Source organism: Aphidius gifuensis, linkage group LG1 (assembly GCF_014905175.1).
Source record: "Aphidius gifuensis isolate YNYX2018 linkage group LG1, ASM1490517v1, whole genome shotgun sequence".
Lineage (NCBI taxonomy): Eukaryota > Metazoa > Arthropoda > Insecta > Hymenoptera > Braconidae > Aphidius > Aphidius gifuensis.
The window spans coordinates 31,498,573-31,523,017 of record NC_057788.1 but is presented as its reverse complement, the minus strand read 5'-3'; the positions used below and the strand labels follow the sequence as shown (position 1 = coordinate 31,523,017).

The 24,445-nt window shown below is 22.8% G+C and overlaps 5 protein-coding genes across 5 annotated transcripts; 4 read left to right on the top strand and 1 right to left on the bottom strand.

The window, feature by feature from the left end:
* Positions 1-389: 389 nt before the first annotated feature.
* On the bottom strand, positions 390-3,706 carry LOC122860472 (mitochondrial proton/calcium exchanger protein). The gene is made up of 4 exons (XM_044164299.1): positions 3,511-3,706; positions 2,556-3,004; positions 1,055-2,473; positions 390-982 (listed from the first exon to the last, which is right to left on the bottom strand). Exons 1-4 carry the CDS (start codon positions 3,566-3,568, stop codon positions 614-616), a joined length of 2,295 nt encoding a protein of 764 aa, XP_044020234.1. The 5' UTR covers positions 3,569-3,706; the 3' UTR covers positions 390-613.
* Positions 3,707-3,797: 91 nt separating this feature from the next.
* LOC122860471 (nucleoside diphosphate kinase 7) lies at positions 3,798-9,012 on the top strand. Its single transcript, XM_044164298.1, has 11 exons — positions 3,798-3,961; positions 4,022-4,153; positions 4,223-4,389; positions 4,461-4,613; positions 4,686-4,896; positions 4,959-5,079; positions 5,386-5,510; positions 5,586-5,699; positions 5,819-5,926; positions 6,285-6,367; positions 7,040-9,012. The coding sequence occupies exons 2-10, from the start codon at positions 4,037-4,039 to the stop codon at positions 6,315-6,317; spliced, it is 1,149 nt and encodes a 382-aa protein (XP_044020233.1). The 5' UTR covers positions 3,798-3,961; positions 4,022-4,036; the 3' UTR covers positions 6,318-6,367; positions 7,040-9,012.
* Positions 9,013-10,424: 1,412 nt separating this feature from the next.
* LOC122860470 (folate-like transporter DDB_G0272544) lies at positions 10,425-15,982 on the top strand. Its single transcript, XM_044164297.1, has 11 exons — positions 10,425-10,639; positions 10,799-10,953; positions 11,374-11,591; positions 11,683-11,827; positions 11,894-12,103; positions 12,329-12,698; positions 13,119-13,299; positions 13,403-13,566; positions 13,806-14,009; positions 14,228-14,395; positions 14,579-15,982. The coding sequence occupies exons 1-11, from the start codon at positions 10,543-10,545 to the stop codon at positions 15,037-15,039; spliced, it is 2,373 nt and encodes a 790-aa protein (XP_044020232.1). The 5' UTR covers positions 10,425-10,542; the 3' UTR covers positions 15,040-15,982.
* A 299-nt stretch (positions 15,983-16,281) lies between these two features.
* On the top strand, positions 16,282-17,762 carry LOC122847749. The gene is made up of 4 exons (XM_044145605.1): positions 16,282-16,561; positions 16,632-16,745; positions 16,806-17,133; positions 17,211-17,762. The coding sequence occupies exons 1-4, from the start codon at positions 16,401-16,403 to the stop codon at positions 17,760-17,762; spliced, it is 1,155 nt and encodes a 384-aa protein (XP_044001540.1). The 5' UTR covers positions 16,282-16,400.
* Positions 17,763-18,377: 615 nt separating this feature from the next.
* LOC122860469 lies at positions 18,378-19,529 on the top strand. The gene is made up of 3 exons (XM_044164296.1): positions 18,378-18,888; positions 18,957-19,140; positions 19,264-19,529. Exons 1-3 carry the CDS (start codon positions 18,740-18,742, stop codon positions 19,471-19,473), a joined length of 543 nt encoding a protein of 180 aa, XP_044020231.1. The 5' UTR covers positions 18,378-18,739; the 3' UTR covers positions 19,474-19,529.
* The last annotated feature ends 4,916 nt before the right edge of the window (positions 19,530-24,445 follow it).

The window sequence follows — 24,445 nt, the reverse complement described above, 5'->3', positions numbered from 1 at the left end:
ATTTATATTTATAATTGTACAACGTTGAAGCCAGTGCTTCAATCCAACTCATCATCATAAATCTCCACCACCACAATTACACTCTGTTTAACTCAATTAACTCATGAAAAAAAAAAAATAATTATAATTGATCACATTAAAATGCTCAAAACACCGATTGGCATTAATTACCATATATTTTTTCTTTTAATTTTTAATTCGGTTTTGTTGTTTTCATGGAATGATATTGTCCCAGTTTTTTTTTTTTTTTTTTCTTCTGTTTCTATTCATCATCTCGTGACCAACAAACGCTAACAACTGTTGATAACAATAATTAACTATCGAAAAAAAAAAGAAGCCTAATTTTTTATAAATACTTTGCTTTTTTTTTTTATTTATAAAAAATTTTATCTGTCGCTTATTTTGAATTGATCATTTTGCTTTAAAAAATACAATTTTTTCGTATTAAAATTCTTGATTATTATTGTTTAAAAGATAATTGAATTATTTAAATAATTAATTTTAACTGTATTTTACTTGTAAATCATTCTGGTAAAAAAAAAAAAAAAACAATTAAAAAGAAGTTTTTATTATTCTAAAGAGCGTTGACTTAATTATTTATTTATTGTGCAAATCACAGATGCTTGGAACCTTCAGCTTTTTTTGGATTTGATGGTGGTACACCAGATATTGATGTATTTTTAATTGTTTTTTTTGAATCTTTTAAAACAGGTGCACTATCATGAAGTTCTTCACCAGCTGATGTTTTGATGTTAATTTTTGTATTTTTTTCTTCATCAAATTCTTCCTTAAGTGGTTTATCAGCTTTAGTTACTGGTGTTGATGGAACTGGTGATGCTTCTTTATCTTTATTTTCCTTAGTAAGTGCTTTTTGTATTTGATCTTCTACCTCAAGAACTTCTTCTTTGTCAATCAAATCAATCAATTCAGTAACTTGTTTTTTACTCAATTTAACATCCTCTTTTCCAATCATTTCAATAACCTGAAATAAGCACAATAAAATTAATAAACAATACGATATTTAAGCATAAATAAAAAATAAAAAAATAAGTACCTTTAAAACATCTTCAATTTTAATAGCACCATCTCTGTCATCATCAATTTTTCCAAGAATATCTTCAATTCTTGCTAATCTAGCATCATCAGGAATATTTTGTATTTGTTTAATAGCACCAATTAATTCATCAATTTTAACTGATTCTTCAACAACTTTATCATCAGATTTATCTTCTGATTTTAATGTTTCAATTTTTTCTTTAACTTTCATTTCTGATTTTTCTAATTCTCCCAATACAACATCCATTTTATTGATCATTTTATTAACCTTATTGTATAAACGTTTAGCACCTTTTGATACTTGTAAATCTTTAGCATTATCAGCATCTGATTGTGATGTTATTTGTGCAAGTTCTTGTATATCTTCTTGATATTCAGCCATTTCTTCTTTAAGTTCTTTTAATTCTTCTTTTTCAACAGCCATTTTCTTTTCACCAATTGAATCAAGTGCTTGTTCAAGTACTTTAACATCATTTGTTGTTATTTCATCTTTTTTATCATCAACATTTATTGATGATGATGATGATGATGATGATACAATTGGTTCTGGTTGAATTGATTCTTTATTTTCTTCTCTTTCTTCTAATATTCTCTTTTCTTCTAATTTAATAATTTCAATATTTGTTTTATGATCAATTTTACCTTCTTTTTCACCAATTGAACCTTTTGTACGTGCCAATACATCATCTGGTAATGATGATATTGTAACCTTAAGTTTTTCTTCCATTGGCATTGTATCAGGTACCATCAATGCACGTGATAGTAACAATAATGAAGGTGGTACTTTTTGATTAATACTTAAATCAAGCCACTGTGATAGTTGATCTCTCAATCTATTTTCTGGCATACCATATGCACGCATACCTCTTGCTCTACATGCTTGTTGTAATTCAGCACGTTCAAGTGTATCAACACCTTCTTTTTCAATTAATCTATCATCAGCAGCTAAATTTCTTAGTCTCATTCTCAATAAAAATCTAAGGAAATTTGTTGTACCCAATGTTTGTACATCCAAGACACGACATAGAGCTATTAATTGAGCTCTTGATAATGAATCTAATGTTATTTCATCCTCAAATAATTTACTGAACTTCATGATTTCTTGGTTTGATGCTTCATGTCCAGTTGAACGCATTTTTTGGAAAAATTCAGCAAATTCTTTGGCTTTAACTGAACGATGATCTGATGATTGAACAGCCATATCATCAAGTGTTTTTTGTAAAAATTTAGCCATTTCAATTTTAACTTTTAATGCTTGTTTTAGCTTGTCTTCTTTATCAGTTGCTGTTTGAAATGTTGATGGCAACATACCAGGAAATACTTTAATAAAAACTGGCAATAAAAGTTCCATGAAAGGAACAACAATAAATACTGAGAATGGAATTAATCTGAACATGTTACCAGTTGTTTTAACAAGCTATTTGAAAAAATAAAAATAAACAAATTAATTATATGATTATATGACAATTAATATTATAAATAAATTAAATAATAATTACCAATTTGTGTTCTCTTCTTGTTAATTCATTACCATGCAAAACACGCCAAATTAATTTTGCTGATACTTTCATGTCTAAACCAAGTAATCTAAATCCATGATAATAATGTACCATTTCAGCTTTAACCTTTTGCCACATTGTACGTTTTTCAACAATTGCTTGTTCAGCTTTTTTTGATGCATCATTTGATGCAACAACAGTTGTTTTATCTTTTTCCTCTTTATCTTCTTTTAAACTTTTAACTGTATCTTCAACTTTTGATGATGATTCCTGTGCACACCATCTTGGTGTTAATGTAAAATTACGATTTTGTGTTAATGAAAATTTTTGTAATGATGCCTCATATGATGTTGAATCAATTTGACGTCTTAAATTATTATCGATATTTTTTGTACATGAAAAAAGTAACTTTTGTGATTCGAAATTTAATGGACATCTCGAATAACATCCTGAAAAAACAAATTAAAACAAATTCAATTAATCAATATAAATTATAACAAATATAAATATATTACTCAGCATTTTGCAAAGTACAAGTATGAAATTACAAAGTACAAATAAAAATTTAATTCAATAACAATTCTATAAATAAATATTTGGTCATAACAAATAAATAAAACAAAATCCCAAAATTTTCCAGCTACTGATATCATGTGTGTCTGTTAAAAATTATCATGAATATTGCATCATTTTTTTTTTTCCATGGAGGCTAACCTAAACCCCCTCGTTTATTAATTGTTTTTAATATTAATACATAAAAAAATGTATGTCAAGTGCCGGTTGATTTCACGTGTAATAATAGTTTGAACATGTGTGCAATAATTCAAGTTACATAAACCAAGAGCAATGTTCATTGTAAATATATAAAAAAAAAAAAAAAAAGAGTCATACCGTAATGATACATTTAATAATAATAAAAAAATATTGTCAATAAAATTGATAATTAAATACGTACGTTTTATGATGGCTGAATTAACACCAGCCATTGCTTTTGAATAAACAATAGTATTCATTTTTAATAGTAATACTTAATAATTTATAAATTATGTAGTTTTTTTTTTCTTTTTCTTCTCGACTATTCTAAGTATTTAGCCTTTGTGATAACACACGCCATACAGCCATCACCACAAACTTGAAGTTAGTTCAGGAATGTCAGCTGGTCTTCAAGTTTACCAACAAAAAAACAAAAAAAAAAAAAAAAAAGCCATTATTAGTTGGTAAAGTAGATGTTGATAATAAACTTTTTTTGTTTTTTTTTAACGGTTTTTTGTTGTTGTTTTATTGTTTTTTAACAACCGGTGTTTAATTTTTGTTTTGACAACGATTTTTTTATTGTGACAATAACATTGATGACAGCAAAAAGTTTACAGATAAATAATAGTTGAACTTGAAGAGGACTTTTTAAGGTATAATATTTTGTTCGTTGTAATGAATTGATTATTAATTGTTGTTGTTTTTTTATGCAGATATCAATATTAAAAATGACTAGTGATATGACAGAACGACTTGCATTTGAAGCTGAATGGTTTGATAGTAATGCTGATTTAATAAAAAAATTTTATTTATATTTTTATACATCTGATTGTACAATTGAGCTTGTAAGTTAATTTATTAATTAATTTTTATCTTTGGTTATGTTTAATTTTTCAATTTATTTCAATCAACAGTTTGATATTAAAAATAAAAAAACATTTTTAAGAAGAACCAAGTGTGAAAATGTTGATTTTAAAGATTTTTTTGTGGGAAATGTTGTTACAATTTTCTCCAGGGCAATGAAATTAGTTGATGTTGCTGATTCAGCAACTAAAAATAAAATTGGTAAAATTATGGAAAAGTAAGATTTAGCTTAAATCTCGCCTATTATTTTTAATTATAATAATAAATTAATATTGATATTTATTTTAGAACATTTGCAATTTTAAAGCCAGATGTTATCAACAAAATGGGAGAAATAATTAAAACTATAACTGCACATGATTTACACATAGCTAATATTATGATGGTAACATTATCAGAGCAAGATGTTGACATGTTATATGAAAATAATGAAAATATCAAGTTAGTATTTAACTATCAATTTACACAATTAATTAGTCAATGATTATTAACACTTGATTTTAATTTAAACAGATTTATAAAATCATATTTAACATCTGGACCAAGTGTTCTGCTGACATTACTTGGAAATAATGCTGTAACAGTCTGGCAGGATTTAATGGGATCTATTTATAATTCTGATGGCGAAAAAAATAATGAATCTACGTCATTACGTGCACGTTATGGAAGTGACAATATTCATGATGGTTTTTATGGCTCATTAAATTCACAGCTAGCTGAAAAAGTATGTTGATTAAATTTAATAAATAACAAACAATAATAATTAATTGTTTTATCCTTTATCAGGAACTTGATATTTTTTTTCCAACAATGAAATCAGCTAAAAAACATTTTAAAAATACAGCAACTTGTAAAAAATGTACCTGTTGTGTTATCAAACCACATGCTGTACGAGCACGTTTAACTGGTAAGTCATATTCATCCAATTTTTGACTGAAAAAAGTCAAATAAAATCTACATAATCATCATAATTAACTGGGAATTATTTATGAAAATATTACTGGAAATTATGATCAATCAAAAAATGTGTCAATTCATTATTTCATATGTATTTTTAAATTGTTTTTTTTTTTTTCTATGACGAAAAATCAACTCAACAAACTTTGACTGACAATGCTGTGTTTATTCAGTGACTTGACTAATTTAAATATTCAAAAATATATTTAAAAAAACCTTGAAAATATATTAAATTTATTTGTTTATTTTTTTCAAGGTAATATTATTGATGACATACAAAAAGCTGGATTTATTATATCAGCAATTAAACAATTTCATGTTGATCCAATAAATGCTGCTGAATTTCTAGAAGTTTATAAAGGAGTTTTGGCAAATTATGGTGTAGGTTTTAAATATAAAATAAAACGAAAAAAAAAAACAATCAATTATGTAATGAAATATATTTATTATTCATAGGCCATGGTCGGTGAATTACAGTCGGGACCATGTATAGCAATGGAGATTATTCACAAGGACACTGATGTTAATGTTCAAGCTGAATTTCGAAAATTGTGTGGACCTATGGATCCTGTGAGTCATTTTATTTAATTTACTCAAGAAAGACTTTTTTTACAAAAAATTGTTTATATTTGTTTTATTAATTTTCAATCAATTGTTTATTTGTTTTATTTATTTAATTATTTTTGAAGGATATTGGTGTCAAAGTTAGACCACAAACACTACGTGCTAAATATGGCAAAGACAAAATTCAAAATGCAATTCATTGTTCTGATATTCCTGAAGATGGTATTTTAGAGGTAAAAAAAATTATAGATATATTTTATTTAATAAATTTATTAATGGGTAGTTTTTTTAAAAGATTTAGTCTTTTTTTTTTAATACGTTGAAAATTTCTACTACGAAATTATTATCATTTTTAATTTTCATTTCGATTTGTTCTTGAAAAATTTGAGTAATGGAATTTCTTCTATCGGTTGGTTTAGTAATAAATATTGATTTTTAAAATGCTATAAAATTCAATTAATTTTATAAACAATTTGACTGTAACTCAGTATTAATTTGCGACTTTTTCTAAATATATTTTTTTTAATTAACAAAATAAATTAGTAATTTTAATAATATAATAAAATAATTTTTTTTTTTTATCAATTACAGGTTGAGTATTTTTTTAAAATTCTTGATGAATAATTTTTTTTTACTCATGGTATTTTGTAAAAGAAAAAAAACTACAGTAACAAGTAAGTGTATTTTTAACAAACTGATTTTAAAAATATAAAAAATATATTTTACATTTATGCATTAATAATTCATTTGATAAATTAAATGAATATTATTTTTTTTAATTCAATGATAAATAAATAAAAAATAATCCACGTTATTTTTTCTTATGAATTTTATTTGTTGTTTATTAATTTTTTTTTTCCTGTATAATTTTTTTTTTTTTTATTACAAGTTATAAACGTGAATGCATTTTAGAAAAAAAAAATTATAGATTATACTATTTAACGTCATATTTTTATCAGCGATAAAGTGCACATAAATAATTTACAATTAGAAAAAATTATCCATTAGAAATACTGTATTTACGTGCTGTAAACTATCGAAATTTTTCGTCGGTTTTTTTTTCTACTGAAATTCAACGAGGATATTATAAAAATGATGAAAAATTTCTAACCCGTAATTTTATTATTTGAATTGTCATTTTCAAGGTTGAAACAATTTTTAATAAATAATAATAATAATAAAGACTGTTAATTGTAGGTGAAAAAAAAAATTAAAATATACATTTGAATTTTTATTTCGATTATTGAAATTATAAATGAAAAATTAATACAATTATATTAGATAATTTTAGTGATGAGTTGCGATATTTTATTTGTTGTTATTATTTAAAAATTTTAATTTGACAGGCATGATTGGCCTATTAGGAAATGAGTTTTTGTGGTTGTCGGTTACGACGATTCATTCAAAGTGCCAGTTGAACGCTTGACATCAACCAGGAAAGACCAACAAAATTATAATTAATATAAAAAATTAAATATTATATTTTTAATAACAATTAATATATTTTTAAATTAATAATAATTGTGAAATTTTGCTAAAAACAGTGAAATATCGAAAAATGTGTAAAAAAATTTATTGAAATTTTTTTATTTTTTAATTATATCGCTCGATAAAATGAAATAATTCAAAAAATTTTAAATTTTTTAATAAAATTTAGATTTGTGAATCTCAGTGAAAGTAAAAATTATAATTTTTTTTTTTTTATTTTCGAAATCGACCAATTTTCAAAATGGTAAGAAAACAAGTACACAAAATAATCGAAATTATTTTTTTTTAATATTCGAAAAACTGATTTGTAATTAAAAATTTCAACAATATTTTATGATAAACAAAGTCAAGGACAATAATTAAATATTATTTTTAAAGAAATAATAAATCGAAAAAAACAAATTTCGAAAAAATTTCGAAATATTAATTTTTCAAATGTCATAATATGAACTGAATAATAAAAATATTTATAAAAACAAAAAAACAATTAAATTCTTTTAAAAAAGAAATAAAACAAACAATTTTTTAAATAATTTTATTTATTCTCCATTGTTATGATTTGTTGTTTTTTTTTTTGTTTAATTTGCGTGACATTTTTATGTTACTTTCGTTGTTGAAGAAAAAAAAAATTTTATGAAAACAAGTCATCGTGTAATTGTATACACATAATACAGTCACTCTAGTCATGCGTGATTGTAGCAATAGCGTAATTTGTTAGTTCCTTTCAATATATTTAAGACACCGTTTAGACTGAAATTAGTTGGTAACCAGGCACAATGCACTTGACCCCTTTTTTCAAGATGAATGTTGATACACATTAATTCATTAATATTTTTCAAAACCTCAAACAAATATACAATTAAAATTATCATATACTAAAAACTTATAAAACAATATTTTCATATAATTATTTTATTTCTTATTGAGTTTGTCTATAATTAACATTAAAATTATTTACAATATAATATTATTAAAATTTCTTTGTTGAAAACAATGTAAAGATGAAAAGTATAATCATCATGTAATGTATAATCAATGATTGTAATTTTTAAAATCCTTGGCTTCATTTGGCTTCATACATGATAAATAATTGATATACAAAATAGTTTAATTGTTTCAACACTGTGTCGAGGTTAAATTTATTTATTAAATTCTAATCATCATTGTTGTCTTACCTGCATGTGGTACCACCTTGAATATACAGGAAAAATATTTAAATTCATCATTGAACCATCAATGGCACCATCAATGAGCATCAGGTTAAATTTAAGCTTGACAAATAATGAATTATATCAATAAACAATAAAGATAATAGAAATTATTTTTTTGTTAATTTAAGTAAAAAAATATGTAGAGTCGACATAGATATAATCATCAAGATTTGAGTTGTTACATTGCTGAAAGATGTTGCAACCGTAATCAAATGATAAAATGGATAATCGGTGTTAGCTCGAGTTAATAAAATGACCGGGGAAAAATATTTAAGTAATTCTAAGATGACATAGTCCAAATTGAATGAATAAAAAATAAAATAACAAGAACTTTTGATTCAATAATAATATTTTTTATTTTTTTCTTGATTAATTGTATGGGAAATTAATTTTTTATCAGAGTGTAACAACCTGATTCATCAAGGACGTATTAAATTGCGTTATTAAGTTACTTAAAAGTGTAACAACTTGATCGAATTTCCATCATCATAAAATCTTTGAATCAATTACACACTGGAGGTAGTAAAAACTCATAGAGTTTGTTATTAATTTTATTTTTTTATTTTTTTTTTTTCGACGACAAATTATTATTGTCGAGTTTGGAACAAGAGGATTAAACTGTGAGCAAATTATGTAATTTAATTTTCAAAGATCATCATGATTAAGATAACAATAATTACAAAAAAAAATACAAAATTAATAATACACTCATCTACTTTTAAACAATCAAAATGACCATGAATTTTAGTACTCATGTTTGTTTCGAAATAAAAAAAATTGTAAATTTGCAAATTAATTAATTATTTATTATTAATAAATTTTAGAGTATAATTTTTTTTTAAACTTTTAATTAATACTACTGTTGAAATTGCAAAATAAAAATATACTTTTTTCATAAAATTTATAGAAAATTATATTTAATTTGTTTATGATTTTTTTTTTTTCTACAATTTTAGATAGTTGAATAACTAAAATATTATCAAATTATTTTTAATAAAATTTTATAATAATGTAAGCTTTTAAAAATATAACAATGTTTTAAATTAATTTTCAAGATTTTTTTTTAACAATTTACTGTTAAAAATTGTTGGAGTTTTTTTTTAATAAATAATTTCAAGTAAAAATTGGTTGTTTAATGATAATAAATAAACGAAATATGTAATTATTTATGCAGTCTTGTTTTGTCACACATGATAACAGGAAGAGCTGTTAAATGTGAATCTCATCGAGTCAAAAGATCTCAAATACCAACTCACCTTGCATAACTTGTTAGCAACACAAATTCCAATTACCCCACCTCTCAAAAAAAAAATTCCAATAATCTTAAAAATTCTTTTTTTAATTTGTAAAACAACATAATTAAAAAAAAAAAAAATAAACACTCGTAAATTAATTTCTTTGTAAAACGTGCTCAACTAAACTCAAAAAACAATAATAATTTTTCATTTTTTTTTTTTTTCTTTTTCAATTCATCATGAAAATCTGTATTTAAAAAATAAATAAATATTTAAAATTATTTATATATATTTATTTAAAAACATGCAATTGAATTTGCAAATTTATTTCTTCCGTTAGAAAAAAAAAAAAAAAAAAAAAATAGAAAAAATCCTATTTTATCTAGCAGGAAATCGAAACATCCACACTTATATAAAAAAATTATTTTATTGTATTTTGTATCATCCAAATAGATAGTGTCTTTCAAGGCCATGGTCGTTACATTGTAGAAAAAATAAAAATAAATAATTATAATATAAAATAAAAAAAAAAATAGTCATTAATCAAAATAATATTATTATTTACATAAAATAATTTATATTTCATTGTTGAAAAAATGATATATTAACATTATATTCATTAAATTAATAACAATTAAATTATAATTTCAAAAATAACATTATTCAGTAGAAAAAAAAATAAATTAAACAAATAAACACACAAATTTCGATAGAAAAAAAATTAAATAAAGTAAACAAGTATTTTTTAAAATATTTTTTATTACTTTGGCTAACAATTTATAATATTTTTATTACAGGTCTTTAACGATTGATAATAATAATTTAAATTTCATATGTAAATAATAAATCGACAAAAAAAAAACACGTGTGTAATTATTATCTGAAGAATAAAATTTTTCAAATAAATCATAAAACATGATGTTGATTAAAAATTTTTTTCGGAGAATTTACAAGGATTTTCGTCACAAGGAGTTGCTTCCTTTGAAGATGTTATTTTTTGTTCAAGCATCAAGTACGTATTGTTATTAATTATACAATTATTTATGTAAAAAAATAAATTAATAAAAAATTTTACTTTTATTTTAATTTGAATTTATTTAGTTATTGTTAATTTAATTATTATTGATTAAAATAAATTAATATTCTGATGATAGGTAATTTTTTTTTGTAGCTCTGTATGTACTCTATCCATATCTAACAATTCACATGCGTGAATTGGGTATTAATGTTGAAGAAACAGCAATAATGAGTGCTGTAACTCCATTTGTGGCAATTATTATGCCACCACTTGCTGGTCTTATTGCTGATCGAATCGGAAATTTTAAGGTATATTGATGAATATATATTTAAAAATTTAATTTTTCAAATAAATAGACTATTAATTAATATTGTTTCAACAAAATTTTAATGATTAATCATGAAAATGCCATAGAAATAAATTATTTCTTCTTGAAATTGAATTTTTCTATCTGAAAATTTCTTAGAAAAAATATCAAATCAAAAGTCAAAATTTTAATTAAATTAATATTTTTTTTTCTTTATGATTTTAAAAGATTATAAATATTTTTTTACATAAATAAATATTTTTTTTATTAATAAAATAATAAATTATATTTATTTCGATTTTAGAAAATTTCTATATCGAAATTTTTTCCATTTTCTAAGTCTTTTATTTATTTACTTAAAATAAAAAAAAAAACAAAAGAAAATAATTTAATAATAAATAATTATTGTATAAAATTTTAGATACTTCTTTCATTTTTTTCATCACTTGGTGGTGCTGCGGCTCTTCTCTTGCTGCTGGTTCCAGTTGGAAGAGTAACGGTCAAGTATCCACCGCATATTATAATGGATCTAGAATGTTCTGATAATGATGGCAGTATGTTTTATTCAATAAATCAAGAAAGCCAAAATTGTGAATATAATAATCAGCAAGAAATATTAACAAATATTCAAAGTTGTGGGTAAGATTTTATCACTTTTTTTCAAACATTAAATTAAAAAAAAAAGTAGATAATTTTAGACAATTTATTAATTCAATTTTTATTTAATTAGATATGTTTGTCATATTGATTTTGATAATTCAATGGATCTCAAAGCACTGCTAACTTCAAAAATATATACTGTTGAAAAATTTGATACTAAAAATAATATCAATAATTCAATAAAATATTCACGATCAAATGAAGACTTTTTGCAGGTAAAAAAATTACTAATTAAACTTAAAAGTTGATGTAGCTTTTTATATAAATTTTTTTTGTTCCAGTCAATAGCAAATGAAGCTGAATATATAAAGGAAAGTAGATTATTGAGAAACAATGAATTTTACAATACATCAATAAGACAAATGTCGAAGAATTTTTTTTACTTTCCAACACCAAAATTGTTTGATTTTTCATGCTCAAATAATCAAAGAGAAATTAATGGAACAAAAAATTATATTGATGATAAAATACAGTGTGGTTTTACATCTGCAGTGAGTTTAAAATTAATACATAATTTTAATGATTGCTTTGGATTTTTTTTGTGAAGCAACTACTAGCTTATTTCCGTTTAGTTTAAATTTTTTTTTCCTCTGGAATTCTTCAAGAGTCATTAAAAATAACGAAAAAAATAAACAGCAACAATTAAAATTGAAAAAAAAACATAAGTAATTTTGCATGAAAATTATAATAAAATTTTTTATTTAAATTATTTTTAGTTTGATGGTTCGAGGAAAAATGATTTTAAGCCAATTAAAATTAAAATAAAAAATCAAGATGTAACTGAAGCTGATGAGGATGAAAAAAAAAAAAGATTTATTATTGAAGAAATTTTTAAACCTGGAAATAATTATAGCAAAGCCAAGTGTGATAACAGCTTTGGTAAAAATGAAAAAATAATGATTAATATACCATTGGTTAATTGGACAATTAATTCAGAGGTTTATAAAATTATTCAAACTCAGGAGTGCAGTGAGAGATGCATTGTTACCGCAAATAGAAAAAATATGTGTTCCAATATGCAGACCATTATTGAGTATGATGTTTCTTTGACTTTTTGGCTGTATTTAGGATTCAGAGTTTTTACTGGTAAATTAATATTTGTTTATTTATTTATATATATAAGTTTAAAAATTAATTTATAAATTAAAAATATTGTTTGTAAATTTAGAAAACAATTTAAAGTTTTTTTAAAAATTATTTGTGAATTTGAAAAATTAATTTATAAATTAATAAATTTGTTTGTAATTTTACAAAATACATTGATAGATTTAAAAATATAATTTACAATTTTAAAAATTGATTTCTAAAATTAAAAAATTGATTTTTCATATTAATAATTAATTTATAAATTAAAAAACTACATTATAAGATTAAATCGTAATTTATAAATGTAAAAATTGTTTAATAACATCAAAAAAACATTGATAAATTTAAAAATTACGTTTATAAGTGAAAAAAAATAACATTTATCAATTCAAATAATTAATTTATAAATGATTTATTCAGGTATTATCAGTGGCACTGCATTTGCAATGTTTGAGGGTGCTGTAATAGCAATTCTACGTGAACAAAAAGCAGATTACGGTCTCCAAAGAATTTACGGAAGTATAGGAGGAATGATATCATCACCATTATCCGGAATGCTAATCGACTATGCAAGTCGAGGAAAAGAATACTCTGATTTTAGGTAAGAAAAAAAAATAATACGTTAAAAATTATCAAACAATATTTCTTCATTAAATAAACAAATAAATAAATAATATTTTAAATATAATATAATTTTCTTTTAGACCAGCATTTTATTTATATGCAGCATTGAAAATAGCCTCAGGTGGTTTGATGCTAGCGATAAATCTTGAATTTAAATCACCAGCTAAAAATGTCGTTGGTGATGTAATATCAGTCTTGAAAAATATTGAGATTGTTGCACTTTTATTGGCATGTTTTGTTCTTGGTTAGTATACATACACATATTTTTTTTTTTTAAATAATTTTTCGTTATTGACGATGCAAAACGGAAATGATGATAAAATCAAGCCACATAAGGTATTCTTAATTTGTCCTCGAGGCTTTCTTTTTACAAGTATGCTTTTATCAATATTCATGATGATCTATCACACCTATCAAAAAATACCTCTACAATATATTAAACTTCAACACAAACATAATTTTTTTCTATTTCTAATTTTTAAGGAACTGCCTGGGGTTACATTGAGTCATTTTTATTCTGGCTAATTCAGGACCTTGGTGGTTCAAGGTCATTGATGGGCATCACCATAACAGTTGGTGGAATTGCTGGAATTCCTCTGCTAGTATTATCAGGACCAATTATCAATAAAATTGGTCATGCAAATGTTCTAGTCATTGGTTTTGTATTTTATGCTGTTCGTCTTGTTGGTAATAATTATTAATAATATATATTTAAATTAACATTAACATAAAAGAATAATTGTAACATTCATTTTTAAAATGAAAATTAATTTTATTATTATTGCCAGCAATTATTTAGATAATTAAAAATTTATTTGTAGATATATTTTTTTTCTATATTGTTACCGTTATTTGCAACATATTAAGTGTATTTATAAATTGATAATAATTTGTTTTCATTTCAGGCTATTCGTTGATTTACAATCCTTGGCTTTGCCTCGTCTTTGAAGCTTTGGAATCCGTGACGACCTCGCTCAGTTTTACTGCAGCAGTTACATATGCTGCAAAACTATCTACAACTACAACAGACACATCGATTCAAGGTCTTCTAGGCGGTCTTTATTATGGTGTTGGTAAGTTTGTTTTTTAAATTTATGACAACAGTCATAGCTGGATCATCCTGTTGTTAATATCAACTTTTTTTTTTTGCTATTTAAATATTATTTTTTACTTCTGGTATTAACCTGGAGCAATGAAAAGTTATCATGCATATTTATATGTAGTTTTAAATTTTTATAATATTTAATATATTACAGGAAAAGGATGTGGCAGTTTGATTGGTGGATTTTTAATTAAAGCTGTTGGTACAAGACCCACCTATCAAATATTTGCAGCGGTAACATTTTTCATGGGAATTGTTTATTTCTTTTTTAATATTTTGTATCTTCGGAAACATCAAGTTGAAGGCAATGACATTGTCAAAAAGAAACCAAAGAAAACACAAGAGCTCAATGGAATTGATAATGTTGCACTGGACATTAATGAAAAAATTGATAAAAAAGCTATTAAAGCAAATGAGTCAGATAAAATAAATAATATTGATTCAATAAATGATAAAAAAAATGATAATAATTGTAACAATGAGTCAAATGAATTGAAAATTATTAAAACAATAAATAATGATAATAATAAAAATAATGCAAATGAAGAAAATAATAAAATTGATAATTCAACAGTTAAAGTTACAACGGATATTGAAAATCAACATGACAGATAAATTAGATTATTAATTAAATAATATTGTGATTGAAGAACCAAATAAAAAAAAAACAATAAAGAAGTGAAAAGTGATAGTGAGATAATAGTAATTAACAAAGCATCTAAAAAGCCTTTTAATTAATTTAAAAAAAAAAAAATAACAATAAACAAAAATATCCATAGGTAAAACAAAAAATAATCATTGAAATATATTTTTTTTTTTGAAAATAAACTCATCGCACAATTTTTGATTAAATTAAATAATAATTTTTAAAATTATTTTAATATTTTTGTTTTTTTTTTTTTTAATATAAAATTATTTTAATTTAATTTTTATTTTAATTTAATATACAGGGCATGTATGGGGTTAAATGGACACTTGAAAAAAAATATTTATTTTTTAATAAATCTAGCAGTATAAAAAAAAAAATAATTTACTAATGGAAATATTTAAAAAATAAATCTAATACTGTATAAAACAAATATGAAAATTATAACGAAATTCGATTAGTTTTTTTTTTAATCGAAATCTTTTTTCATTTTTTTCGATTTCGAAATTTAATAATAGTGTGTCCATTTCACCCCAAGTTTTCTAAATAAATAATAAATAAAAAATCTACATAATAATTATTATTAATTATTGTATAATAAAAAAAAAAAATGACGTATGAATTTTTTAGTCACGCGAAAAATAATTACCAACAAGATACATCTTTTCGCGTGATGGAAAATTAAAAAAAAAAAAAAAAAACTAAATTATAATTAATATATTATTTCTTGAATGAAAACATATAGATATATATTTTTTTTAATATTTAATTCTGTGTACTTTTAACAATTTATAATGTTTATTTTATAATTTAATTAATTTTAAATAGTAGTATTTATGACACATGACAATTTTAAAATGTTTGACAATAATTTACGACGTTTTTCTTATTAAATCAATAAACAAATCTTTAAATAAAGGTCAGAGTATTTTTTTTTTTTTGAATGTAATAACGGTTTGAAACAGTTTACCAACCAAATTAGAACCTCAACAATTATTATCAACTATTTAGCAACTTGTATTCAAGCTGGAAATATTTTGACCATCATCCAAGTCAATTTTTTCATGAAAAATTATATTATTTTTAGTAATTCCATGCTTCAATTAATGTCAAATGATGCGTTGAAAAATGATTTTAGTTGGTAAAAATAAAAAAAATCATGAAGAAGATATATATTTATGGTAAAAAAAAATAATAACTAAAATATATTGTTTAATATTTTTTACTATAGTCAACTGTATTTCCGTGTCGTGAAGCTGGGTTACAGTTACGAGATTATATAACAAACCAAAATGTCGTTGATGTGCCATTCATCCATGACGAGGCCAAGATGACGATCATCATTTGTTTCCGTCTTTTGATTTTTCAAGTTTTACTTGTTATTAATATTTCATTCATGCTTGTTGGTGCAACATTAAATTTTTCTGACATAAATTCTTACGCTAAAGTTTCAAGAAGTGGTTCTGGACTATCAAACAATTTTAAACCAAGGTAATTTAACAAATTTCTTATCATAATCATCTCTCTCTCAAACTTGATCTATTTATATTTTTTTTTTCAGCGTGGAAAATTCTAATAACGAGGGAAGAAATTTTCAAGTATCTCCTGTATATGTTTCATCAAAAATATCTAAATTAAAAAATGGTGAAGCTTTCGATTATCCCTCAACTCAACGGTGAGAAAAATAATAAAATTTCCATTGTATTTTTATTTAAAATAATATTTTTATGTTAAGATATTCAACTCTTGATGAAGAATTACTTGCAAATTATGATGATGTTAATATGAAAAACCAAGCACAAGATAGATTTCATCCACCTCCAAAATTTGAACATTCAATTGCTCATTCAAATGCTGTTCGACAACAAAATAATAATAATGAAAATTCATCAAGTCCTCCAGGCTCATCACCATCAGCATCATCATCATCAAGCAATTATCAAACATTGCCAAAACAAGTCTTTTCAAGTGACTTTAATTATCCATCAACTTCAAAACCAATCATGGATAATTTACCATCAATAACAATTGATAATTATTCACCTGATAATTCATACTCTGAGGTAATTTATAAAAAAAAAAAACAATATTAATTAATTAATTAGGTAATACTTGATGTAATTATTTTTATATATTTCAGCAGCCAGTTTCTTATGTGTCAGGAAAAATGCCATATCAAGGTCCAGATAATCTCCCAAGTTATTTAGAAAAATTTCCCTCAAAACCACAATTTCCATCTTACATTGATACAACATTTCCTCTTGATAATGAACATTTATCTTTTCATCATGATCATCAAGATGATGATGAACATAATCATGAATTAATTTATGATCATCCACCAGATCATTATGATCATTATGATCATCATCATCATCATCATCATATGACTATGACAACAACAACTGAAGAACCAGAAGAAATGAATGATCAAAGACTCAGTAAACGACCATATTCTTATTATTATCTTGGTAAAAAATTATGGTATTTACCATTGTATTTTAGTATTTATTTTATAATATATATTGGAGCACTTGTACTTAAAAGTATTGCTAGACATAAAATTAATTTTCCATCAACACTTGCTAATGTTGGTGATACACGTTCAATAAATAATATTCCTGATTGGTGGGATTTAACTAAAATAGTACTTGATGCTATTGATGATATCACAACAAGACTGCATGATTAATTAATTTTAATATAATTTTTTAATAATAATATTATAAACATTTGTAAATTGTGTAATAAAATTTTATTTTAAAAATAAATAAAAATATATATATGTAATTGAAAATTTGATGATTTGTTTTATTTATTTATTTATTTATTTATCAATATTTTCAATATAAAATAAAATATAAATTTTACTAAATGTTAGATTTATTTTGATTATGATTATTTCATAAATTAATTGAAATTATTTGACATTTTTTAGAGTCAATTTTAGTATTTTAAAATCGAAAAAAAATTAACAAGATAATTAGGAAATGTAGTTTGAAGAAATATGTATTTTTTATTTATTTAAATATAATATTATTTATAAATTTTAATTTTAAATTGTTTATATAAATATTTGTATGATTTATAAATTTTTTAGAGAAGAGTTAAATTGTTAACTGGTTATTTAAAAAAACGCCGACAAAAATGCAAGGCAAATGTTTAGATAAGAATAAAAAATTAAAAAAGAAAAATAAACATAGAAACCGTAACGTGATCGACAACAATAATTAGGATGATTATCGAATATATTCGACGTTTGTTTAACGTTCCTTCTTACAGTTAGTGTCGTCTTACTGACAGGATCAGTGTCTGATCAGTGCTCCAAATGATTTCTACTTGCGAAGAGTTAAATAAAATTTTCCATTGATATTATGCAAGTGGTCTATCTAATTATTTTAATTTGTATACACAATTAAACAAAGCAAACTATAAAATCATGTAAATTAATTTTAAAATTATTATCAAATGTTTGAAGAAAAAAAATATTTATGTAACATTATTGGTGATTTAAATAAACAATGTTATTAAATTTAAAAAACTATATTAATATATTTCACAAAAATTTATATAAAATGTTAAAAAAGATTTCAATTATTGCGTAAAAATAATAACTAAAAAATAATTTAAAGAAAAAACTTTTTTTTTATAAAATAGTGTTTAAAAAAAATGAAAACCATGGAAATTATAATTAAAATTTTAATTTTTTCGGTGTATATACAAGTGGGCTATAGTGATGTAAGTGAAGAAGAAAATTTAAATAAATCATTGACTGAAATGACCCAAGTTGTACCATTTGCAACAACTGAATCATTCAGGTAATTAATTGAAAAATAAAAAATAAATTTTGTAAATATATTCTAAATAATAATTTTATAATTTTTAGATCATCCAGAGCATACAGAAGAGAAGAAGACGACGAAGAAGATGATGAAAAAGATGATCATGATGATAAAGACATGAAAAATGATACAACTGAATCAAAATCAGTTGGAAAAAATGATAATTGGGGTGGTTATTATGATTTTTTAATAAACGAAGGAAGTTACAAATTCTGGGCTGTTTTTCAGGCAAGTTAATAATTATTTTTTAAAAATAAATATTTAATTATTTACATGCGAGAAAATATAATTTAACAAATATTAAAAAAGCTAAATTATAATAATTAAAAATTTTTTTATCTTTTCTTTCAGATTGCTACTGCTGCTTTACTTGTGTACAGTGCTTTTGCTGCACTATATTATGCCAAGGTTAATCCATCAACAACTGATGATTATGAAGATTATTTTTTACGTAGAAAAAGAAGAAAAAGACGTTCATTACCATTATTCTTTCCTTTAGATATTCAAACGTTTCAACGAATAATGGAAGCTCTTGATACAATAAATCAAAAACATAAATAAAAAAATCAATTAATTGATAAATAAATTGTTAAATAAATAAATAATTAATTAATAAATATAGTCATACAGTTATTATCATTATCATCATCATCATCATCATCATTCGTAATGAAACAAAAAAATACAAATAAAAGTCAAAGCTCTTTATAAACTACCTAAAAAAAAAAAACAAAAATTGTATAATGGATTTCTTTGAATAAATAAATATTCAAGTGGATAAAGTAGCATAAAAAAAACGTATGAATTTCATATATTAGGTATGGTGACTTTGTCTTTGTTTGTCATGAAAAAAAAAAATTATAAAATTACTTGAGAGTTGAGCTGAAGAGGATGGAAAAATATTTAGCTGTTTTTTGTTTGTAAAATATGAGAAGATATTTGTGTTGTTCTGAAATATATTTGAATTAATATTTATAAAAATTCTTGAAGGAAAAAATGTCGATCGATAAATCAATAATATGGGTGCATGTTCACAATATATTCAAATAGAAATTTAAAACTGCACTTCATTTAGGGCGGATAAAATTTGAAAGAGGTAAGTCTTTATACTTCACCAATTCAGCTGAAGTTGCGAGGATAATTTTTACGGTCCATGATCATATACATACATGTCAGAGTTTATAAAAAGATATAAAAAAATTTTATAATAATAAGATGAACAAATTTACTTGTCGAACGTATAACGCCGAAAAATCTTGTACGTATTTATAACGATCAAAATGCGCCTCCAGCAAATTTCGCTGTTTTTTTTTTTTTCATGCAAGTTTATCGATCGAAGCTTTATAAAAATATTATTTTTTTTTTTTGTTATTATTTTGTCATTTTTTATAAATGCACATGAATGCAATTTTGAAGTTTGAATTTTAATTTTTAACTGTAAATTATTAAAATGAAAAATTAATTGTGGAAATAAAATTATTTATTTTTATTTTTGATGAATTTGTTTGAGGGTTTGAGTTGATAAGAAAAATATAAATTTTAATAATTTTTAAATGTTGAAATAGTTGTTTTTTAAATAGTAAATTTAATATTTTTTAAATGGAAAATTTAATGTTTTTTTTCTAATTTAAAACCATCATCTTTGAAATATTAATTTTTATTTTTTTGGGAAAGAAGAATTTTTTTTTTTTGTTTTATTAATTTATTTATCAATGTTAATTTTAGTTGGATAAATATTATTGATAAAATTGAGTATAAATCAATTTATTTGTGTAAAATATATAAATTTTTTTCGAGTTTGATAAATATTTTAAACATGGAGAGAGATTTAAAAGTAAAAAAAAAAAAATGGTTTTAAAAATTTATCGATTTGGATCTTCGACCCTTGCTAAAATCTGCCCAAGGGAAACAAGCATTCCCCCACGTATACCCCCCTCTTATTTTGAAGATCGTTTATACTTTATTTCGATATATAATCCAGTGTAAACGATTTTTAAAATTTCAAGATAAATCTTAAGTAGCTGAGTGTACTGTATCTTTTATTTTATTTTTTTCATTTTTCGAAAAGAAATATTTTTTGGAGACTGAAAGAAAAAAAATTCTACTAATAGCTTTCGATAAGAAAGAAATATAATACACAGATGAAAAAAAATCCATTTTTAGATATAAATAAATTGATTAACTCATTTTAAAATATTTATCAATTAAAAAAAAAATTTTACAATAAAAATTAAAAATGTGTTTTTAATTTTTTCGAAAAATAATAAAAATAATTGAGATTAAATTCTAAAAATTTTAGGATAATTATATTTAGGTGTTGTCTTAATTATAGAACAATAATTTCATGAAAATTATGCTTGGAAATATTTTTTTTTCAAGTGGGATCAATCGTCGAAATTATAGAATTTCCTGTATTCATCTCAAAAAATATAAAATTAAAAAAAAAATATAAATAATTGAAATAAAACTTTAAAATTTTTAAGAAAATTATATTTAACTGTTGTCTAAATATTAGAAGCATAATTTCATGAATAAATAATTTAACAATAAATATATTTTTTTCTTGTTTTTATAAAAAAAAAAAAAGAAAAAGACTAAAATTCTATATAAAACAATTTATTTCTCCATTTCATCTGAACAATCATTTTAGTTTAAACTTTAATTACAAAAAAATGTCTAAATTGACTGTATATATATTTTCGGTGTATCCATAAAAAATAGAAGGAAAAAAATATAAATAAATAACTCAAGATTGTTGAGTGACTGAGAGAGTTGAATGACTGAAATGAAAAAAGTCACTGTAAAATAATTTTCGAGACAAAGGACCGATGTTCATGACGCACAAAAATAACTTGAAAAAAAAAAAAGTAATAAAATAAGAAGAATACAAAATTACGAAAATAAAAGAGTATTAAAAAAAAGTATATTTGATATAGTCTCTTAAAAATATATACATATTTCTTAGCCTTCTGTCGAGAGCAAAAGTGATTCGCCATTATATGATGGGAAAAACAACAGAATGCAATGTGGAATTCGCATGAGTCGCGTTCACTTGTGATGAAAAAAAAAAAATAATAAAAAAAATTACAAAACGCACACTTGGAGATGTTGTCCTGATGGCAATCCTCGGTTACAAGACCAGTATTAGATCAAGTGTTAACGTATATATAAATGAAATAAAAATTTAAAAATAAAACGACAAGTAGACAGAACGAGAGCAAATGCTGGGAGAATTACGGTAGATAAATTTTTTTTTTTTCTTTATATCTCATTGTAGATGTATATGATACTAAACATAGCTGATGAACAGTAAAAAAAGAAAAACACAATTACAGGTAGAAAGGAAAAGGGGAAACGAGAAAAATAAATTCTTACTTTTCAAAAAGAATTTTCTATTCATGACAATTGGCATGTGAAGAAGGCAAGATGACAAGTACAAGTTTTTTTTGCTTCTTTTTTATGATTAATGAGTAAATTTTTATGTTGAATAAATAAATATATTTAAAGTGGAATAATGATTGTTAATTTGACAGTAAATAGTATATGAATGAATTTTAATTTTTTATGTTTTAAATTGATGAATAATTTAAATTTCGATTCGAAATAATTTCGAAAAACTAAAATAATTTCGCCGATTTCGATTCGTAATAATTTCGAAAATTAAAATAATTTTAATTAATTGATTATTTTTCTTTAAATTAAATATTAGATAATTAAAAATACTAATTTATTTTTAAGAAATTATTAATGAATTCCAAAATTTGCAACAATTAATTGGCTAATTTTTTTTTTTTCCCAACAATGTGATACACATATACAGACTGCAGTTACAAATTCGATTGTATTATATTATTTAAACTTAGTATTTTTCTCTTCCGCATATATATGTATTATTTTATTTTTATTATAAATAGAAAAAAAAATAAATAAATAGTTCAATAAACTGTGAAGCGCCAGAAACCGTTTTCAAATAAAATATAAGTCAGAAGAAAATCATAGACAAACGTGGGAAAATTCGTAGAAAATTTTGACTATTTTAAATTTATTATTTATTATTTAGCGTCTGACATTTTTATTGTTATAATATTATTACTAAATTTATTTAATTTATTGTTCAGTTTGATTTTAGATATTTTTTCTATCCTCAATATTAGCCTCTTTTTATTAAACCTCAATTTTACTATTCATTGAAAATTTTAGCATAACCATTCAACAATAAAAAACAAGTGATGATTATGTTATTGTTACAAAGCTAATGCCGATACACAGCAAACAATGTTGAAGAATTTTTATGGCAAAAAAAATCCTGACAAATCTATCAACACATTGTCCATATACATATGCATTTAATTTTTTTTCAAAAGTCATTATTATATTCAATTGATGATACCAAGGAGTGCCTTTTGAAGCTGTTTTTTTTTTTTTTTTCTGTTGCATCAGTCTTCTCTTTCAATTCACAACCATTTACAAATTCAAAAAAAAAAAAAATACAATATTTAAATTTTACATTGTAATGCTGTTCATTTTACATTCAATTATTTTTTATTTTTAAACTCATAAATATCTATTTTTAGATATTTAAATATTAAAAATTTTTATTTAATTTTATTTCCTCAAATTTCAAGGCACATTGTAATTTTTTAAATTTTCGCAGCTTTTGATTATTTATAAAAATTAAAATAAATATTAATCATTCATCAAATTAAAATATTTAATTTATTTTTCAATTCTTTTGAATACTTTTTGATGGAAATTTTACGTTAGAAAAATACAAGAATATGATGATGATGATGTCAATGGTGTTGAGTTCAAAGCCAAGTAATTTCCGGGTTTCTTGTTTATGATGGTCGTTAACATGAAAATATATACAACTATATATTATGAATATTTGTTTAAATTATTTTTTTTATCTACCTGCGTGGTTTAAATAACATTTTTCTAATCATTCAGGTAGATAATAAAAATCGAAATTACTAATCAACAAAAGTTTAATAAACTATCCGCCAAAGTTGTACATAACTTGAAATTTTTTACTGAATACATTAAAAACAATCCATAAAAATTTGACGTAGTAATAATCTGTAAAATATTTCATTTCATTCAGAAAAAAAATCAATTAACTTGAAGCTTTTCTTAATTTTCCATCAAGACTATTTCGATTCGAAATTCTCAGTCATCTCTCATCCTCAATAATTCACCGAGCTCGTAAAAAAATTTTTTTTTAAAAACATAAATAGCCATTGAAATGTATCAATATATTCTCTTGTAAAAATAATATTTTTATTTCCCTAAATATTACATAAATTTGGAAAAAAAAATAAAAATTCCAGTCGAAATAAAAACGGTAAAATTACGTTGACCCAAGAAGAAGCCTATTACAAAATAAAGATGATATTTGATCAAGTCTATCACGGCTATATAATAATCCATTAACTCCAAAATATAATCTTTTTATGTATATGAATTTTTAAATATTTTTTTTTCATGAAAAATAATTTGAAACAAATAATTGTCATGAGAAAAAACCAGTTTT

Bases quoted from the DNA above. Each gene is read 5' to 3' on its own strand.
- LOC122860472 (XM_044164299.1), bottom strand. From the start codon at position 3,568: ATGAATACTATTGTTTATTCAAAAGCAATGGCTGGTGTTAATTCAGCC. The intron at 2,474-2,555 runs GTAATTATTATT...TTTTTCAAATAG, and splicing joins CAAGAAGAGAACACAAATTG to CTTGTTAAAACAACTGGTAA. The intron at 983-1,054 runs GTACTTATTTTT...TGCTTATTTCAG, and splicing joins AAATTGAAGATGTTTTAAAG to GTTATTGAAATGATTGGAAA.
- LOC122860471 (XM_044164298.1), top strand. From the start codon at position 4,037: ATGACTAGTGATATGACAGAACGACTTGCATTTGAAGCTGAATGGTTT. The intron at 4,614-4,685 runs GTTAGTATTTAA...TAATTTAAACAG, and splicing joins GAAAATAATGAAAATATCAA to ATTTATAAAATCATATTTAA. The intron at 5,511-5,585 runs GTAGGTTTTAAA...TATTATTCATAG, and splicing joins GAGTTTTGGCAAATTATGGT to GCCATGGTCGGTGAATTACA.
- LOC122860470 (XM_044164297.1), top strand. From the start codon at position 10,543: ATGATGTTGATTAAAAATTTTTTTCGGAGAATTTACAAGGATTTTCGT. The intron at 12,699-13,118 runs GTAAATTAATAT...TGATTTATTCAG, and splicing joins AGGATTCAGAGTTTTTACTG to GTATTATCAGTGGCACTGCA. The intron at 14,396-14,578 runs GTAAGTTTGTTT...AATATATTACAG, and splicing joins CGGTCTTTATTATGGTGTTG to GAAAAGGATGTGGCAGTTTG.
- LOC122847749 (XM_044145605.1), top strand. From the start codon at position 16,401: ATGACGATCATCATTTGTTTCCGTCTTTTGATTTTTCAAGTTTTACTT. The intron at 16,562-16,631 runs GTAATTTAACAA...TTTTTTTTTCAG, and splicing joins TCAAACAATTTTAAACCAAG to CGTGGAAAATTCTAATAACG. The intron at 16,746-16,805 runs GTGAGAAAAATA...TTTTATGTTAAG, and splicing joins GATTATCCCTCAACTCAACG to ATATTCAACTCTTGATGAAG.
- LOC122860469 (XM_044164296.1), top strand. From the start codon at position 18,740: ATGAAAACCATGGAAATTATAATTAAAATTTTAATTTTTTCGGTGTAT. The intron at 18,889-18,956 runs GTAATTAATTGA...TATAATTTTTAG, and splicing joins GCAACAACTGAATCATTCAG to ATCATCCAGAGCATACAGAA. The intron at 19,141-19,263 runs GCAAGTTAATAA...CTTTTCTTTCAG, and splicing joins AATTCTGGGCTGTTTTTCAG to ATTGCTACTGCTGCTTTACT.